Source organism: Bufo bufo, chromosome 9 (assembly GCF_905171765.1).
Source record: "Bufo bufo chromosome 9, aBufBuf1.1, whole genome shotgun sequence".
Taxonomy (NCBI): domain Eukaryota; kingdom Metazoa; phylum Chordata; class Amphibia; order Anura; family Bufonidae; genus Bufo; species Bufo bufo.
Window position 1 is genome coordinate 116,269,404 of NC_053397.1, and position 18,839 is coordinate 116,288,242.

The 18,839-nt window shown below is 46.0% G+C and overlaps 1 protein-coding gene across 1 annotated transcript in view; it reads right to left on the reverse strand.

The window, feature by feature from the left end:
• LOC120979810 (myomegalin-like) overlaps window positions 1-18,839 on the reverse strand; it is a 245,000-nt gene that overhangs the window by 33,179 nt on the left and 192,982 nt on the right. The window contains exon 9 of the mRNA XM_040408766.1: window positions 13,470-13,586. Within this exon, the coding sequence (XP_040264700.1) occupies window positions 13,470-13,586 (117 nt within the window). The remainder of the gene's footprint in view (window positions 1-13,469; window positions 13,587-18,839) is intronic.

Genomic DNA, 18,839 nt, shown 5'->3' on the forward strand with positions numbered 1-18,839 from the left:
TGCCCTGACTCTGCCGTTTACAGAAACACCCCATATGTGGCTGTAAACTACTGTACGGCCACACAGCGGGGCGTAGAGGGAAAGGTGCGCCGTATGGTTTTTGGAAGCCAGATTTTGCAGGACTGGTTTTTTGACACCATGTCCCATTTGAAGCCCCCCTGATGCACCCCTAGAGTAGAAACTCCATAAAAGTGACCCCATCTAAGAAACACCCCTCAAGGTATTTAAAACTGATTTTACAAACCTTGTTAACCCTTTAGGTGTTGCACAAGATTTAATGGAAAATAGAGATACAATTTCAAAATTTCACTTTTTTGGCAGATTTTCCATTTTAATATTTTTTTTCCAGTTACAAAGCAAGGGTTAACAGCCAAACAAAACTCATTATTTATGGCCCTGATTCTGTAGTTTACAGAAGCACCCCATATGTGGTCGTAAACTGCTGTACGGGCACACGGCAGGGCGCAGAAGGAAAGGAATGCCATACGGTTTTTGGAAGGCAGATTTTGCTGGACTGGTTTTTTTTGACACCATGTCCCATTTGAAGCCCCCCTGATGCACCTCTAGAGTAGAAACTCCAAAAAAGTGACCCCATTTTAGAAACTACGGGATAGGGTGGCAGTTTTTTTGGTACTAGTTTAGGGTACATATGATTTTTGGTTGCTCTATATTACACTTTTTGTGCGGCAAGGTAACAAGAAATAGCTTTTTTGGCACGTTTTTTTTTGTTATTTACAACATTCATCTGACAGGTTAGATCATGTGGTAATTTTATAGAGCAGGTTGTCACGGACGTGGCGATACCTAATATGTATACAATTTTTTTATTTATGTAAGTTTTACACAATGATAGTCTCCATAGTCTAAGAGCCATAGTTTTTTCAGTTTTTGGGCGATTATCTTAAGTAGGGTCTCATTTTTTGCGGGATGAGATGCCGGTTTGATTGGCCGTATTTTGGGGTGCATATGACTTTTTGATCACTTGTTATTACACTTTTTGTGATGTAAGATGACAAAAAATTGCTTTTTTTACGGTGGTCACCTGAAGGGTTAGGTCATGTGATATTTTTATAGAGCCAGTCGATACGGACGCGAGATACCTAATATGTATACTTTTTTTATTTATTTAAGTTTTACACAATTATTTCCTTTTTGAAACAAAAAAAATCATGTTTTAGTGTTTCCATAGTCTAAGAGCCATGGTTTTTTCAGTTTTTGGGCGATTATCTTGGGTAAGGTAGGGTATGATTTTTGCGGAATGAGATGACGGTTTGATTGGTACTATTTTGGCGTACATGCGACTTTTTTGATCACTTTTATTACCTTTGTTGGGAAGTAAGCTGGGAAAAATTTCAATTTTCTCATATTTTTTTATTTTTTTTTATGGCGTTCACCATGCGGGGAAAGTAACATGACCGTTTTATAGATCAGGTCGTTACGGACGTGGCGATACCTAATATGTGTAGTGTATTTTTTTTTTATTCAGTGATAAATGTATTTTTTCACTTTTTTTTTATTTTTTTGGACCCAGATCCACTTGGTTCTTGAAGATCCAGTGGGTCTGATGTCTGTATAATACAGTACAGTACACTATATAGGGTACTGTACTGTATTTTACTTACACTTTGTCTGAACAGATCTATGCCTTTAGCATAGATCTGTTCAGCACCATGGACAGCAGGATGCCTGAGAAGGCGTCCTGTTGCCATGGGAACCTTCCCTGTCTGTTCAGTTGTAGCCACAACTGCGCAGACGGGGAAGGGTAAAGACGGGGCTGTCGGGGGGCTGTCTGGGGGCTCTCTCCCTCTCCCATCGGGGGGCTGCAAAAGCACAGCAGCCCCCTGATGGGAGAGGGAGGGTGCTCCCTGAGCTGTTAACCTTTTCCATACAACGATCCGTACGGACCGCTGTATGGAAAGGGGTTAAATGGCTGACATCGCATCACCGATGTCAGCCGTTTATACCAGGGTGTCAGCAATGTGCTGACACCCTGGTATAACCACTGTCCACCAACGATTATTCAAGGGGAGGCGGGCGGGGGATCGCACCTCCCGCGACACCCCCCCTGCATCACCCGCCCACATAATATCATTCAGGTGTGCAGGGGGGTTAATAAATATTTATTTCGGGCATTTTAAAGTTTGATCCCGCGGTCAGAGACCGCGGGGATCAGAATCGGCTAAAAGCGCAGCAAACCGCAGGTCTGAATTGACCTGCGGTTTGCTGCGATCGCCGATACGGGGGGGTCACATGACCCCCCCCGGCGTTGTGACAGGATGCCGGCTGAATGATTTCAGCCGGCATCCCGTTCGGATTAACCCCCGGGGCGCCGTAATCTTATTTTAAACTCATGACGTATCGGTACGTCATGGGTCCTTAAGGACTCGGGAAACATGCCGTACCGGTACGTCATGCGTCCCTAAGGGGTTAAATTTTAAAAATTGTGAATTTTTTTTTAAAGGTAAAACATAAAGATGAGCGAACCCGAACTGTATAGTTCGGGTTCGTACCGAATTTTGGGGTGTTCGTGACACGGACCCGAACATTTACGTAAAAGTCCGGGTTCGGGTTCGTTGTTCGGCGCTTTCTTGGCGCTTTTTAAAAGGCTGCCAATCAACAAGCGTCATACTACTTGCCCCAAGAGGCCATCACAGCCATGCCTACTATTGGCATGGCTGTGATTGGCCAGTGCAGCATGTGACCCAGCCTCTATTTAAGCTGGAGTCATGTAGCGCCGCACGTCACTCTGCTCTGATCAGTGTAGGGAGAGGATGCATAGAAACACTTTATCCAGCTCACCTCCGTAATGGAATATATAGTCCCGGCTCCAGAGGCCCTTGGGGAGTGTTCCCGTAGCAGGCTGCAGGTAAATGAAGAGAGACGGTCCTAGAGACACATGAGGTTCCTCTATCAGCTTTACTTTAATAATCACATAAGATTGACAGACATCACCACCTTCCACATGACATGACATTGACGCGTTTCGGGTAGGCACCCTTAGGGAGAGGATGCAGCTGCTGCTGTTAGGGCCAGATTAGGCAGGGATTTACTCATCAAAAACACTTAATGAAGTGATCGATCTACAGCTGTGTATCATTCAACTTCTGCTAGTTAATTGCTCAATGTTTTTAGGCTGCCCAGACCGTTTTTCTGTCACTTTTTTCTGGGGTGATCGGCGGCCATTTTGTGTCTTGTGGTGCGCCAGCACAAGCTGCCACCAAGTCCCATCTAACCATCAATAGTGTGTTGTTTTTTTTGCTATATCCTACATCAGGGGCTTGGCTTAGCTTGCTATTTTATTGAGGGGTGAAATACAATTGCCAAAATAGCAGTACCCTAAATCTGGTGTTTCAGCTGTGGCTAGCCAATTGTAATACTGTCTGCTGTCTGGCAAAGGATATATTTTTTTCTGGGCAAAAATTCAATTCCCAAATTAGCAATCCACTAAATCAGTGGTTTCTGCTGTAGCAGGCCAAGTTTAAATCTATCCATAAAAGAGTATATTACATTGAAGGTGCTGATAGGGTCATCCTCAATAACTTCACACGCTACCGTGCATTTCCAAGTCTAATTCTGTCCGTAAAAGGGATACCTGTCATCCAGGGCCTAAATACTAGGCCTACAATTTATATTCAGCTAAATCTGTGGTTACTGCTGTGCCTGTATTAGTGTAATACGGTACCTAAATAGATAGCCAGATAGTGTTAGGTGCCTGTAAAAAAAAGGCCTGAATTTGAATTCAATACATTGGGCCAAATAATTTTTTTCTTATTGTGGTGAACGGTAACAATGAGGAAAACATCTAATAAGGGACGCGGACGCGTACATGGTCGTGGTGGTGTTAGTGGACCCTCTGGTGCTGGGAGAGGATGTGGCCGTTCTGCCACAGCCACACGTCCTTGTGAACCAACTACCTCAGGTCCCAGTAGCCGCCAGAATTTACAGCGATATTTGGTGGGGCCCAATGCCGTTCTAAGGATGGCAAGGCCTGAGCAGGTACAGGCATTAGTCAATTGGGTGGCCGACAGTGGATCCAGCACATTCACATTATCTCCCACCCAGTCTTCTGCAGAAAGCGCACAGATGGCGCATGAAAACCAAGCCCATCAGTCTGTCACATCACCCCCATGCATATCAGGGAAACTGTCTGAGCCTCAAGTTATGCAGCAGTCTCTTATGCTGTTTGAAGACTCTGCTGGCAGGGTTTCCCAAGGGCATCCACCTAGCCCTTCCCCAGCGGTGAAAGACATAGAATGCACTGACGCACAACCACTTATGTTTCCTGATGATGAGGACATGGGAATACCACCTCAGCACGTCTCTGATGATGACGAAACACAGGTGCCAACTGCTGCGTATTTCTGCAGTGTGCAGACTGAACAGGAGGTCAGGGAGGAAGACTGGGTGGAAGACGATGCAGGGGACGATGAGGTCATAGACCCCACATGGAATGAAGGTTGTGCCACTGACTTTCAGAGTTCAGAGGAAGAGGCAGTGGTGAGACCGAGCCAACAGCGTATCAAAAGAGGGAGCAGGGGGCAAAAGCAGAACATCTGCCGCCAAGAGAGTTCGCCTGCTACTGGCCACTGCCACCTGGGACCGAGCACCCCAAAGGCAGCTTCAAGGAGTTTCCTGGCGTGGCAGTTCTTCAAACAATGTGCTGACGACAAGACCCGAGTGGTTTGCACGCTGTGCCATCAGAGCCTGAAGCGAGGCATTAACATTCTGAACCTTAGCACAATCTGCATGACCGGGCATCTGCATGCAAAGCATGAACTGCAGTGGAGTAAACGCCTTAAAAACAAGGAACTCACTCAGGCTCCCCCTGCTACCTCTTCTGCTGCTGCCGCCTCGGCCTCTTCCTCCGCCTCGGGAGGAAGGTTGGCACCTGCCGCCCAGCAAACAGAGGATGTACCACCAACACCACCACCTCCGTCACCAAGCATCTCCACCATGTCACACGGCAGCGTTCAGCTCTCCATCTCACAAACATTTGAGAGAAAGCGTAAATTCCCACCTAGCCACCCTCGATCCCTGGCCCTGAATGCCAGCATTTCTAAACTACTGGCCTATGAAATGCTGTCATTCAGGCTGGTGGACACAGACAGCTTCAAACAGCTTATGTCGCTTGCTGTCCCACAGTATGTTGTTCCCAGCCGCCACTACTTCTCCAAGAGAGCCGTGCCTTCCCTGCACAACCAAGTATCCGATAAAATCAAGTGTGCACTGCGCAACGCCATCTGTGGCAAGGTCCACCTAACCACAGATACGTGGACCAGTAAGCACGGCCAGGGACGCTATATCTCCCTAACTGCACACTGGGTAAATGTAGTGGCGCCTGGGCCCCAGGCGGAGAGCTGTTTGGCGCACGTCCTTCCGCCGCCAAGGATCGCAGGGCAACATTCTTTGCCTCCTGTAGCCTCCTCCTCCTCTTCTTCCACCTGCTCATTCAGTCAGCCACACACCTTCACCACCAACTTCAGTACAGCCCGGGGTAAAAGTCAGCAGGCCATTCTGAAACTCATATGTTTGGGGGACAGGCCCCACACCGCACAGGAGTTGTGGTGGGGTATTGAACAACAGACCGACGAGTGGTTGCTGCTGGTGAGCCTCAAGCCTGGCCTGGTGGTGTGCGATAATGTGGGAAATCTCGTCGCAGCTCTGGGACTAGCCGGTTTGACGCACATCCCTTGCCTGGCGCATGTGCTGAATTTGGTGGTGCAGAAGTTAATTCACAACTACCCCGACATGTCAGAGCTGCTGCATAAAGTGCGGGCCGTCTGCGCGCGCTTCCGGCGTTCACATCCTGCCGCTGCTCGCCTGTCTGCGCTACAGCGTAACTTCGGCCTTCCCGCTCACCGCCTCATATGCGACGTGCCCACCAGGTGGAACTCCACCTTGCACATGCTGGACAGACGGGTCAGCACGCACGGGTCAGTCGCACTGCGGAACAGCACCACTTCCCCACCAATGACTGGGCCTCCATGTGAGACCTGTGTGCCCTGTTGCGCTGTTTCGAGTACTCCACCAACATTGCCAGTGGAGATGACGCCGTTATCAGTGTTACAATACCACTTCTATGTCTCCTTGAGAAAACACAGGGCGATGATGGAAGAGGAGGGGGCCCAGGAGGAGGAGGAGGAGGAAGAGGGGTCATTTTAGAAGTGACTCAGAGGGAGTTTTTTTGCAACAGCAGAGGCCGGGTACAAATGTGGCCAGACAGGGCCCACTACTGGAGGACGAGGAGGACGAGGATGAGGAGGAGGAGGATGAAGCATGTTCACAGCGGGGTGGCACCCAATGCAGATCGGGCCCATCACTGGTGCGTGGCTGGGGGGAAACGCAGGACGATGACGATACGCCTCCCACAGAGGACAGCTTGTCCTTACCTCTGGGCAGCCTGGCACACATGAGCGACTACATGCTGCAGTGCCTGCGCAACGACAGCAGAGTTGCCCACATTTTAACGTGTGCGGACTACTGGGTTGCCACCCTGCTGGATCCCCGGTACAAAGACAATGTGCCCACCTTACTTCCTGCACTGGAGCGTGATAGGAAGATGCGCGAGTACAAGCGCACGTTAGTAGACGCGCTACTGAGAGCATTCCCAAATGTCACAGGGGAACAAGTGGAAGCCCAAGGCGAAGGCAGAGGAGGAGCAAGAGGTCGCCAACGCAGCTGTGTCACGGCCAGCTCATCTGAGGGCAGGGTTAGCATGGCAGAGATGTGGAAAAGTTTTGTCACCACGCCACAGCTAACTGCACCACCACCTGATACAGAACGTGTTAGCAGGAGGCAACATTTGACTAACATGGTGGAACAGTACGTATGCACACCCCTCCACGTACTGACTGATGGTTCGGCCCCATTTAACTTCTGGGTCTCCAAATTGTCCACGTGGCCAGAGCTAGCCTTTTATGCCTTAGAGGTGCTGGCCTGCCCGGCGGCCAGCGTTTTGTCTGAACGTGTATTCACCACGGAACGGGGCGTCATTACAGACAAACACAGCCGCCTGTCTACAGCCAATGTGGACAAGCTGACGTTCATAAAAATGAACCAGGCATGTATCCCACAGGACCTGTCCATCCCTTGTGCAGATTAGACATTTATAACTACCTCCCCTTAACCATATATTCTTGTACTCCAGGGCACTTCCTCATTTAACCCTCTTTTTTTTAATTTTACCATTATATTGCGGGGCAACCCAAAGTTGAATGAACCTCTCCTCTGTCTGGGTGTCGGGGCCTAAAAATATCTGACAATGGCCTGTTCCAGTGGTGGGTGACGTGAAGCCTGATTCTCTGCTATGACATGAAGTCTGATTCTCTGCTATGGGACATCTCTCCTCTGTCTGGGTGCCGGGGCCTAAAAATATCTGACAGTGGCCTGTTCCAGTGGTGGGTGACACGAAGCCTGATTCTCTGCTATGACATGAAGCCTGAATCTCTGCTATGGGACCTCTCTTTTCTGTCGGGGTGCCGGGGCCTAAAAATATCTGACAATGGCCTGTTCCAGTGGTGGGTGACATGAAGCCTGATTCTCTGCTATGACATGAAGCCTGAATCTCTGCTATGGGACCTCTCGCCTCTGTCTGGGTGCCGGGGCCTAAAAATATCTAACAGTGGCCTGTTCCAGTGGTGGGTGACATGAAGCCTGATTCTCTGCTATGGGACCTCTATCCTCTGTCTGGGTGCCGGGGCCTAAAAATATCTCACAGTGGCCTGTTCCAGTGGTGGGTGACATGAAGCCTGATTCTCTGCTATGATATAAAGCCTGAATCTCTGCTATGGGGCCTCTATCCTCTGTCTGGGTTCCGGGGCCTAAAAATATCTGAACAGTGGCCTGTTCCAGTGGTGGGTGACATGAAGCCTGATTCTCTGCTATGACATGAAGCCTGAATCTCTGCTATGGGGCCTCTCTCCTCTGTCTGGGTTCCGTGGCCTAAAAATATCTGAACAGTGGCCTGTTCCAGTGGTGGGTGACGTGAAGCCTGATTCTCTGCTATGACATGAAGTCTGATTCTCTGCTATGGGACATCTCTCCTCTGTCTGGGTGCCGGGGCCTAAAAATATCTGACAGTGGCCTGTTCCAGTGGTGGGTGACACGAAGCCTGATTCTCTGCTATGACATGAAGCCTGAATCTCTGCTATGGGGCCTCTCTCCTCTGTCTGGGTTCCGTGGCCTAAAAATATCTGAACAGTGGCCTGTTCCAGTGGTGGGTGACATGAAGCCTGATTCTCTGCTATGACATGAAGCCTGATTCTCTGCTATGGGACCTCTCTCCAATTGATATTGGTAATTATTATTTTTTATTAATTTCCCTATCCACATTTGTTTGCAGGGGATTTACCTACATTTTGCTGCCTTTTGCAGCCCTCTAGCCCTTTCCTGGGCTATTTTACAGCCTTTTTAGTGCCGAAAAGTTTGGGTCCCAATTGACTTCAATGGGGTTCGGGTTCGGGTCGAGTTCGGATCCCGAACTCGAACATTTTCGGGAAATTCGGCCGAACTTCTCGAACCCGAACATCCAAGTGTTCGCTCAACTCTAGTAAAACATATTGACTCAAATTTACCACTGACATGGAGTACATTTACTCTGATATTTAAAACAGCGGAGACCCGCCAGCCATGGCACCCACTGCTTCAGCACCATACTTGTACGGTGCTGGTAGCGAAAGGGTTAAATAAATAAAGGTGACAATAATGACCCAAGTTTACCATGGTCTGTCACGAGAAAACAATCTCAGAATCGCTTTGACAAAGTTAGTTTTGAGCTAAGATAAGCATTTGAAGCAGAATTCTGTCTGATGTTTAGGAAAACTTTGATTCGCAACAAAAGCTAAATTATGTGTGTAAGTCTGTCACATTTGTGAAATACTGGAGGTATGTGTCCATGCCATATTTATATCATTCAAAAGTCACAGAAATACTCACTGCCAATTGAGAAAATTTGGCTATAGGATACAAATGCGTAGCACTGATGCCATTGTATTGCATATGTCGGAATAATCAGTTTAATGTAGACATAGTTTTAATACATTAAACGTAAGACAAAACCTGGCTGTGAAGGATTTATCTGTCCTGCATAAGACCATTCTGAACAACGACAGGGAAGTAACCACAGAGTAATGTTTGGTCAGCGACATGTAATAGAACATCACATGTCAGGTCTTTAAAGATGGCGCCCGCTCTGTTCCAGACTCTCTGTTTCATACAGCAGGCACCAGCAGCTAAAGTCCGTGACCGGCAGTAACGCTGATCGTGGATATTTAATCTCTCAGATGCCATGGTCAAACCTGACCACAGTATCTGAGTGCGTGTATTACAAGAAGATCGTCCATCCGGGAATGCTCCGGCTCCCCTGTATGGCAATTAGAGGAGCCGGCGCTTGTATGCAGCAGCCCCTATCATACAGAGTGTAGCAGGGCTCCATAGGAATATAGTAAAATCATCATAGACTCCAATGCTAATGCACTGGAGTCTATGAGAATAGCAATCTAATGATTTAAAAATAAAAAAAATATATAATAATTTCACCAAAATGAGAATAAAAAAATAAAAAAAAATACACAACATGGGAATAGCTATGTGTGAAAATCATCAACTATCAAAACATAAAAGTATTTATCCCATATGGAAAAAAGTGAAACAAAAAAAGTGTCAAAATAGCCGAATCACCATTTTGGATTTTTTTCCCCACTTTACACTATATCCTATGCAATATTAAATGGTGGCATTACAAATAATACACCCTCATATGGCTATGTGAATCGAAAAATAAAAAAGTTATGGCTCCTGTAAGGCAGGGAGCACAAGATGAAAACGCAAAAATTAAAAAGGGTTAAAACTATAATATTGTATAGGTCCCACTAGTGCCAATAAATCAGCTCTGACCCGTAGAGGGAGGCATGAACTCCATAAAGCTTCTGAAGGTGCACTCTGGGATCCAGCACCAAGATATTAGCAACAGAACCTGTAAATCTTGTAAGTTACAAGGTGGGACATCCACAAATCAGGTGTGCCTTGGCCACCATGACAAGGGTTGTACAGAGGTCACATAGGGCTCCATAGCAACATTTAGTATGACAACCCCAGCCAATCCAGTTTCCTAGTATGCATGCATCAAACACTCTCAGGCAAAGCACTTTTTCTCCTAAAATGGGGGGAAACTGCTAGTGCGTCTTATAGGGTGAATACAGGGAAAAGAAATATAAAATGTGCGGCGCATTGATTATGCTCAGTACATAGCAGGCTGCGCTGCATAGGAACAGCAGCCTGCGATGTACTAGACATCACATATGAGTTACCTGAAGAGGAAGAGCCCAGCAGCTGCAGCGTGTGCTTGCTGATGGGGTCTGGCCACGGCGTGCGCTGGGTGGTAGGGAAAGGTCTGCTGCAGTGGGCACTGGGTGGTAGAGACCAGCTGGCCCTGTGTGGTGCTGGTTGATAGGGACCGGCCGGCAGATTTGCAGTGAGAATGCTGGTGGGAGCAGGCAGATGAGGGGGCAGAGCAGGCTTTCCTACACATGCAAACTACTGCAAAACTTAAAAATAAAAATAGTTTGATTGCAACACTTTAAATCTGTGTGCCTCTGTTCCCAGCCCTTGATTGGCACCAGAGACTACTGAATTTAGTGCGGTTCTCCATTCTACTACTTGCTCCTGTGTACAAGGCATGAGGGCTGATGTGAGGCTGGAAGCTGATGAGAGGCTGGGGGGCTGATGAGAGGATGAGAGGCTGGGGGTTGATGAGAGGCTAGGGGGCTTAGAAGAGGCTAGGGGGACTGATAAGAGGCATGGGGGCTGATGAGAGGCTAGGGGGCTGATGAGAGACATGGGGGCTGATCTGAGGTCTGAATGGGGGTCTCATTTATATTGGGACTCTTATGAGTTCAATTTGGGGTCTGAGCTGAGATCTGATTAGGGGTCTGATCTGAGGTCTTATTGGGGTCTATTGTCCTCCTCAAAAACTTAGGTGCATCTTATAGGGCGAAAAAATACTGTATTTTTTTTATTTAGCGGAAGAAATTTTAATTAGAGAAAATAACTGTAATTAAAAAAAAAAATGTCTTGCCTTCTTTTTCCGATTTCTATGTCGGAAAAAGTAGAAAAGGTGCTTCATAAATATCGCACTCATTTTGAACACCATTTTTCAATACATTTATACCACACTACTGGGCTAAATACTACTGATAAATCCCCCTCATACAGCAATGTGTCTGAAACGTACTTGTGGGTAAGTAACTTGCTCAGTGATAGAAAACAGGGATGGTTATTAACGGTACACACTCAGATTGAGTCACTGTCACTAGTGGGGTACCACAGGGGTCAGTATTGGGTCCTATTCTCTAATATATTTATTAACGATAAAATATAAATTTTTGCTGATGACGGAAGGTGGACAGTATACGGCTACAGATGGATCTGGAAAAATTGGAGGCTTGGGCAGAAAAGTGGCAGATGAGGTTTAACACTGACAAATGTAAGGTTATGCACATGGGAAGGAATAATGCAAGTCACCCGTACATACTAAATGGTAGAACACTGGGTAACACGGACATGGAAAAGGACTTAGTGGACATCAGAAACCAGTGTCAGGCAGCTGCTGCCAAGGCCAATAAGATAATGGGTTGCATCAAAAGGGGTACAGATGCCCATGATAACATACTGTAGTCCTGCCACTTTACAAATCACTAGTCAGACCACAAATGGAGTACTGTGTACAGTTCTGGGCTCCTGTGAACAAGGTCATACAGTAGTAGATCTGAAGAGGGTTCAGAGAAGGGCAACTAAAGTAATAACTGGAATGGGTGGACTACAGTACCCAGAAAGATTTTAAAATTAGGGTTATTCCCTTTAGAGAAAAGACAACTAAGGGGAGGACTAGTAAGTATGTATAAATATATCAGGGGTCAGTACAGAGATCTATCCCATCATCTATTTATCCCCAGGACTGTGACTGTGACGAGGGGACATCCTCTGCGTCTGGAGGAAAGAAGGTTTGTACACAAACATAAAAGAGGATTCTTTATGGTAAGAGCAGTGAGACTATGGAACTCTCTGCCTGAGGAGGTGGTGATGGTGAGTTTACTAAAAGAGTTCAAGAGGGGCCTGGATGTATTTCTGGAGTGTAATAATATTACAGGCTATAGCTACTAGAGATGGGTCATTGATCCAAGGAGTTATTCTAAATGCCTGATTGGAGTCGGGAAGGAATTTATTTCCCCTTAAGTGGGGAAAATTGGCTTCTACCTCATAGGTTTTTTTTTTGCCTTCATCTGCATTATCTTGCAGGATAACAGGCTTAACTGGATGGACAGATGTTTTTGTTCAGCCTTATAAACTATGTCACTATGTTACTTCATATGTGTATTATGAAACTATCCGACTGAAGCTACCACTAGGGGTGCCTTTGTGCACCAGAATTTAAACAGTTACCAATGACTGCAATTAAATCCATAAAATCTAATTGCTGGGTCCACCTTCCCCCTCGCCCCATAGCAGTCACATTGTCTGTCTCCACAGAAGGTACACCACTGGCCATGACCATGTTGTGGGATTTTTGATTGTCCTTCTTTTGACCAATCTTGGCAGATACAAACTATTGTATACGGAGTGTAACGGAAACGGATGTGGATCTGCTGTGTCACCTGAACAAATCTGACTTCGGGCTACTCCTAAGGGCATTGTCAAATTAGGCCTCCTGGTTTTCACCGTTTAGCCCCATGTACAGGGATCTGGACTCTGCTGCAGGAGAACTACTGTACCAGGTCGCTACATCTATAGAGTAGTCTCTGTTAAAGTGACTGCTGACCCATGGGGTCAGGAGAGCACCAAGGGATCAGGTCAAATTGTAGTCAAGGAAGAAGCGAAGTTCAGGGTAGGCAGAGTATGTTCAATATGATAATCGGCTAAAGGTCAGGGAAGGCAACACAGAGTCAGTACAAGAGTCAGACTGATGTCGGGTCATGCAGCAAAATCTGGTAGGCAGAGGTCAGGAACATATATAGTGCACTTTCACAGGACACTAGCTAACTAGAAACACTATTACTCATGTATCTTCCCACAGGTGAAGATGCCCTACACTGAGGAGGTCTACCATTGACTAAAACTGATTAGGAAGTGAGCACACTGGCCCTTCCAGAGCCAGAGAGTGTGCATGAATGCCCCTTATGGGCAGAGGAAGGCACAACAGGAAGGAGTAGGCAGCAGCGCTACGGAGGTGTCCGCTGGGAATGAAAAAAGGGTTACTGGTGTGCCAACCACTGGGACCATTGAGCATTGGACCGGGTGAGCACATTCTTGAGGCAGTACCTTCGAGGGACAGAGACCACTGATGTTGCACTGGGAACAACCTGCAAGCCTTGACTTTATTATATGACTGATAAGGGGTTTACAAGGTTTTTAGATGATTGAATCAAGAAAGTAAAAAATAATTCTGATATTAACTATGGTAAATTATCAATTACCTTAATTAATTCTTCTTTCATCAGATTTTTTCTAGTGAGAGTATCGATGTCTGTAGCTTGTTCACGCAACTGCTCATTCTGTTTCATAATAATAGACTGCAGAACAGAAACTTCAAGCTGTTAAAAAGAAAAAAAAGCAGATTTTTAACGATTAGCCAAAATAATAAATTTACATGTGGTCAGGAATGTTCCTATTCATTTTAATACATTTGCTTGATACAACAATTTCAGCTCTGCAGCTGCTTTTAATAGTGGCCATACACTAAGGATATTAGAATAGATTATTCTTACATCACTCTCTGCCGTGCATTGGCATCTTTTTGTGACACAAGCTAGTGTGATGCCAACTAATGACATATTATTAGTGTTGAGCGAGCATGCTCAGCCGAATACCGGTTCGGCTCGAGCATCGCTATGCTTGGCATATGGCGGTACTCGTCTGAGTACCGTATGTGCTCGAGCGCCAGGTACAGGTAAGTACTGGCCTCACTGTAATGCCAGTATCCATGTTGGCTGCTGGCATTACAGTGATTGGCTGGCCGGAATGTGTCATCGGGTACTATATAGCTCGGATCAGTCATAGTCAGGGAGAGCCGAGCGTAGGAAGGGAAAGGCAGTGCGGCGGGCAAAATTCACAGTTATTATTCTAAGAAAGCTTTTCAAAGACCCAACAGTCTTTTTAAGGACTACTGTGTGTTAGTGTGTGTTTTAGAGCAGCAATATATTTTTACTTGCCCTAAATTGATCAGTCTCAGGGACATCCGTGCTGAGGAAGGGACAAATAGTGCAGGGAGAGAAATTTGCTGTTTTTACTACCAAAAGCTTTTCAAATACCCCAAAGTCCTTTTAAGGACTACTGTGTGTGTGTGTTTGACAGCAGCAAGATATTTTTCTTTAATACCTATTAGTGACATATACTGTACATCATCCGCAGACTGTGTCTTTTTGCGTAAATTCAAATAATCTGCGCCACATTTATTGTCTATAGTGTGCGTTTAATACACATCCGTGACATATACAGTACTCCATCCGAAAACTGTTTCTTTAGCGTAAATTAAAATAATCTGGGCCTAATCTAGTGTCCATAGTGTGATGTTTTCTATGACATATACAGTACGCCATCCGAAAAACAGTTTCTTTAGGGCAAATTTACCAATCTGAGTAAATTCTGTTTTTATTAAATTTTTCATAGAAATAGGTAATAATTGTTACAAAACAGTGCAGTTGAAGGTTCTGTACAGCGATAAGAGATCCCAAAAGTACAAGAATAAGCCAAACTCGTGGGTGATTACATTGGGAACATAAATGAGAAGTGCACATTACTTGCGAGCTCATGTCAGAGATTAATATTGGAAAAAATTACAATCAAAATAGGCCGCAATTTTCTCAAAAAAGTTTATTTTTTAATTTCTCTGGTTAAATTGTTCAAATATAATTACATTTCTATACAAGTTTGTGTCAGAATTTATTGTGCTACATGTCTTTGATAAAAAAAAATCCAATAAGTGTATATTTATTGGTTTGCGCAAAAGTTATAGCGTTTACAAACTATGGTACAAAAATGTGAATTTCCGCATTTTGAAGCAGCTCTGACTTTCTGAGCACCTGTCATGTTTCTTGAGGTGCTAGAATGCCAGGATAGTATAAATACCCCCCAAATGACCCCATTTTAGAAAAAAGACACACCAAAGTATTCGCGGAGGGGCATGGTGAGTTCATGTATGATTTAATATTTTTTCACAAGTTAGCGGAAAATTACACTTTCTGAGAAAAAAAAAAAATTAAGTTTCCATTTCTGCTAACTTCTGGCAAAAAAATAAAAAATCTCCCACGGACTCAGTATGCCCCTCAGTGAATACCTTGGGGTGTCTACTTTCCGAAATGGGGTCATTTGTGGGGTGTGTTTACTGTTCTGGCATTTTGGGCGGGGCTAAATTGTGAGCCATCCTGTAAAGCCTAAAGGTACTTGTTGGACTTTTGGCCCCTTTACGCACCTAGGCTGCAAAAAAGTGTCACACATGTGGTATCGTCGTACTCAAGAGAAGTAGGGCAATGTGTTTTGGGGTGTATTTGGGTGAGAGAAATATCTCTGTAAATTGACAACTTTGTATAAAAAAATGTAAAAAGTTGTCATTTACAGAGATATTTCTCACATACAGTATGGGTATATGTAAAAATACACCCCAAAACACATTGCCCTACTTCTTCTGAGTACGGCGATACCACATGTGTGACACTTTTTTGCAGCCTAGGTGCACAAAGGGGCCAAAATTCCAATGAGTACCTTTAGGATTTCATAGGGCATTGTTTACGCATTTGGATTCCAAACTACTTCTCACGCTTTAGGGCCCCTAAAATACCAGGAAAGTATAAATACCCCACAAGTGACCCCATTTTGGAAAGAAGACACCCCAAGGTATTCCGTGAGGGGCATGGCGAGTTCCTAGAATATATTTTTTTTGGCACAAGTTAGCGGAATATGATTTTATTTATTTTTTTCTCTTACAAAGTCTCATATTCCACTAACTTGTGACAAAAAATAAAATTTGACATGAACTCGCCATGCCCCTCACGAAATACCTTGGGGTGTCTTCTTTCCAAAATGGGGTCACTTGTGGGGTATTTATACTGCCCTTGCATTTTAGGGGCCCTAAAGCATGAGAAGTAGTTTGGAATCCAAATGCGTAAAAAATGCCCTGTGAAATCCTCTCGGTACTTATTGGAATTTGGGCCCCTTGGCGCACCTAGGCTGCAGAAAAGTGTCACACATGTGTTATCGCCGTACTCAGGAGAAGTTGGGCAATGTGTTTTGGGGTGTATTTTTACATATACCCATACTGTGTGCGAGAAATATCTCTGTAAATGACAACTTTTCCCATTTTTTTTATACAAAGTTGTCAATTTACAGAGATATTTCTCTCACCCAGCATGGGTATATGTAAAAAGTTACCCCAAAACACATTGCCCTACATCTCCTGAGTACGGTGATACCACATGTGTGACACTTTTTTGCAGCCTAGGTGCACAAAGGGGCCAAAATTCCAATGAGTACCTTTAGGATTTCACAGGGCATTTTTTACGCATTTGGATTCCAAACTACTTCTCACGCTTTAGGGCCCCTAAAATGCCAGGGCAGTATAAATACCCCACAAGTGACCCCATTTTGGAAAGAAGACACCCCAAGGTATTCTGTGAGGGGGCATGGCGAGTTCCTAGAATATATTTTTTTGGGCACAAGTTAGCGGAAAATGATTATTTTATTTTTTTCTCACAAAGTCTCCCTTTCTGCTAACTTGGGACAAAAAGTTCAATCTTTCATGGACTCAATATGCCCCTCAGCGAATACCTTGGGATGTCTTCTTTCCAAAATGGGGTCATTTGTGGGGTGTTTGTACTGCCCTGGCATTTGAGGGTCTCCACAATCATTACATGTATGGCCAGCATTTGGAGTTTCTGCTATTCTCCTTAGGCCTCATGCACACGACCGTATTTTTTTGCGGTCCGCAAAACGGGGTTCCGTTTTTCCGTGATCCGTGACCGTTTTTTCGTCCATGGGTCTTTCTTGATTTTTGGAGGATCAACGGACATGAAAAAAAAGTCGTTTTGGTGTCCGCCTGGCCGTGCGGAGCCAAACGGATCCGTCCTGAATTACAATGCAAGTCAATGGGGACGGATCCGTTTGACGTTGACACAATATGGTGAAATTTCAAACGGATCCGTCCCCCATTGACTTTCAATGTAAAGTCAGGAGTTAATATACCATCGGATCGGAGTTTTCTCCAATCCGATGGTATATTTTAACTTGAAGCGTCCCCATCACCATGGGAACGCCTCTATGTTAGAATATACCGTCGGATTTGAGTTACATCGTGAAACTCAAATCCAACAGTATATTCTAACACAGAGGCGTTCCCATGGTGATGAGGACGCTTCAGGTTAGAATATACTAAAAGAACTGTGTACATGACTGCCCCTGCTGCCTGGCAGGTGCTGCCAGGCAGCAGGGGGCAGCCCCCCCCCCTGTAGTTAACACATTGGTGGCCAGTGTGGCCGCCCCCCCCCCCCTCCCTCCCCTGTAGTTAACTCATTGGTGGCCAGTGCGGCCGGCCCCCCCCTCCCCTGTAGTTAACTTATTGGTGGCCAGTGGGCCCCCCCCCCCCCTGTAGTTAACTCATTGGTGGCCAGTGCGGCCGGCCCCCCTCCCTCCCCTGTAGTTAACTCGTTGGTGGCCAGTGGGCCTTCTCCCCTCCCTCCCCCTCCTAATTAAAATCTCCCCCCTATCATTGGTGGCAGCGGAGAGTACCGAACGGAGTCCCAGTTTAATCGCTGGGGCTCCGATCGGTAACCATGGCAACCGGGACGCTACTGCAGTCCCGGTTGCCATGGTTACTTAGCAATTTGTAGAACCATTATACTTACCTGCGAGCTGCGATGTCTGCGTCCGGTCGGGAGCTCCTCCTACTGGTAAGTGACAGGTCCGGCCGGGAGCTCCTCCTACTGGTAAGTGACAGGTCACATGATGACCTCAAAACGTGCCCTGGACATTGCAGCAGAGAACATGGGCATGTAATGTATTGGGTCTTTAGACCAATAGGACCGCAAAAAAAAATTTTTTGTTAGACCCATGCTGAGGATAAGTCCCCAAAAAATTTGAAATTCGGAAACTGGGACTGGTTTCCACCGGAAAGGCTGGGCATAGAAGCTTTCCGGATTGGCGGTTATATAGTCTGTGGCGTAGCGGTTAGTTTCTGCCACAACTAAGTCATAGAGATCCACGGTGAAGAACAGCTCAAAAAACTCAAGGGCCGATCCTAAATGAGCTGTTTCCATGCGAACTCCAGACTGGGCGGTGAAAGGGGGCAATACGGGTGCGGCGGAAGCAGGGGAGTGCCAATTACGGTTTGCCAGCACCTCTGGGAGACTAAGGGCTCTACGGGCCTGTGAACGTGGTGGCTGCGACGGGGGAGTTACTGCATGTGCCACCGTACCAGCTTGAACTGCCCTTCTGGTGCTCGCCACTTCACCAGGGAATACGACAGTGCTGGTAGAAGGTCCAGGATGTGCTGCGCTGCTGGTGTATGCCGCACCATAAAAAAGATCAGCGCTAGCACCACTCTGCTGAAAATGAGGCTCATCATGCGGGGTATGGGATCGGGTACGCCTGACCTTAGCAGGGACCTCAACCTCGTCATCGAGGTGCATAGAGTGCCACTGCCTCGTCATAGAGTGCCACTGCTGTATACAGGTTTATATTCTGAACCACTGGATTCAGCGGGTGAGGCGTCCCCATCGCTTTCATCCATCACGGCCAGAATCCTGTAGGCCTCTTCAGCGGAATACCCCTTGTTTGACATTTTGGACTAACTAAAT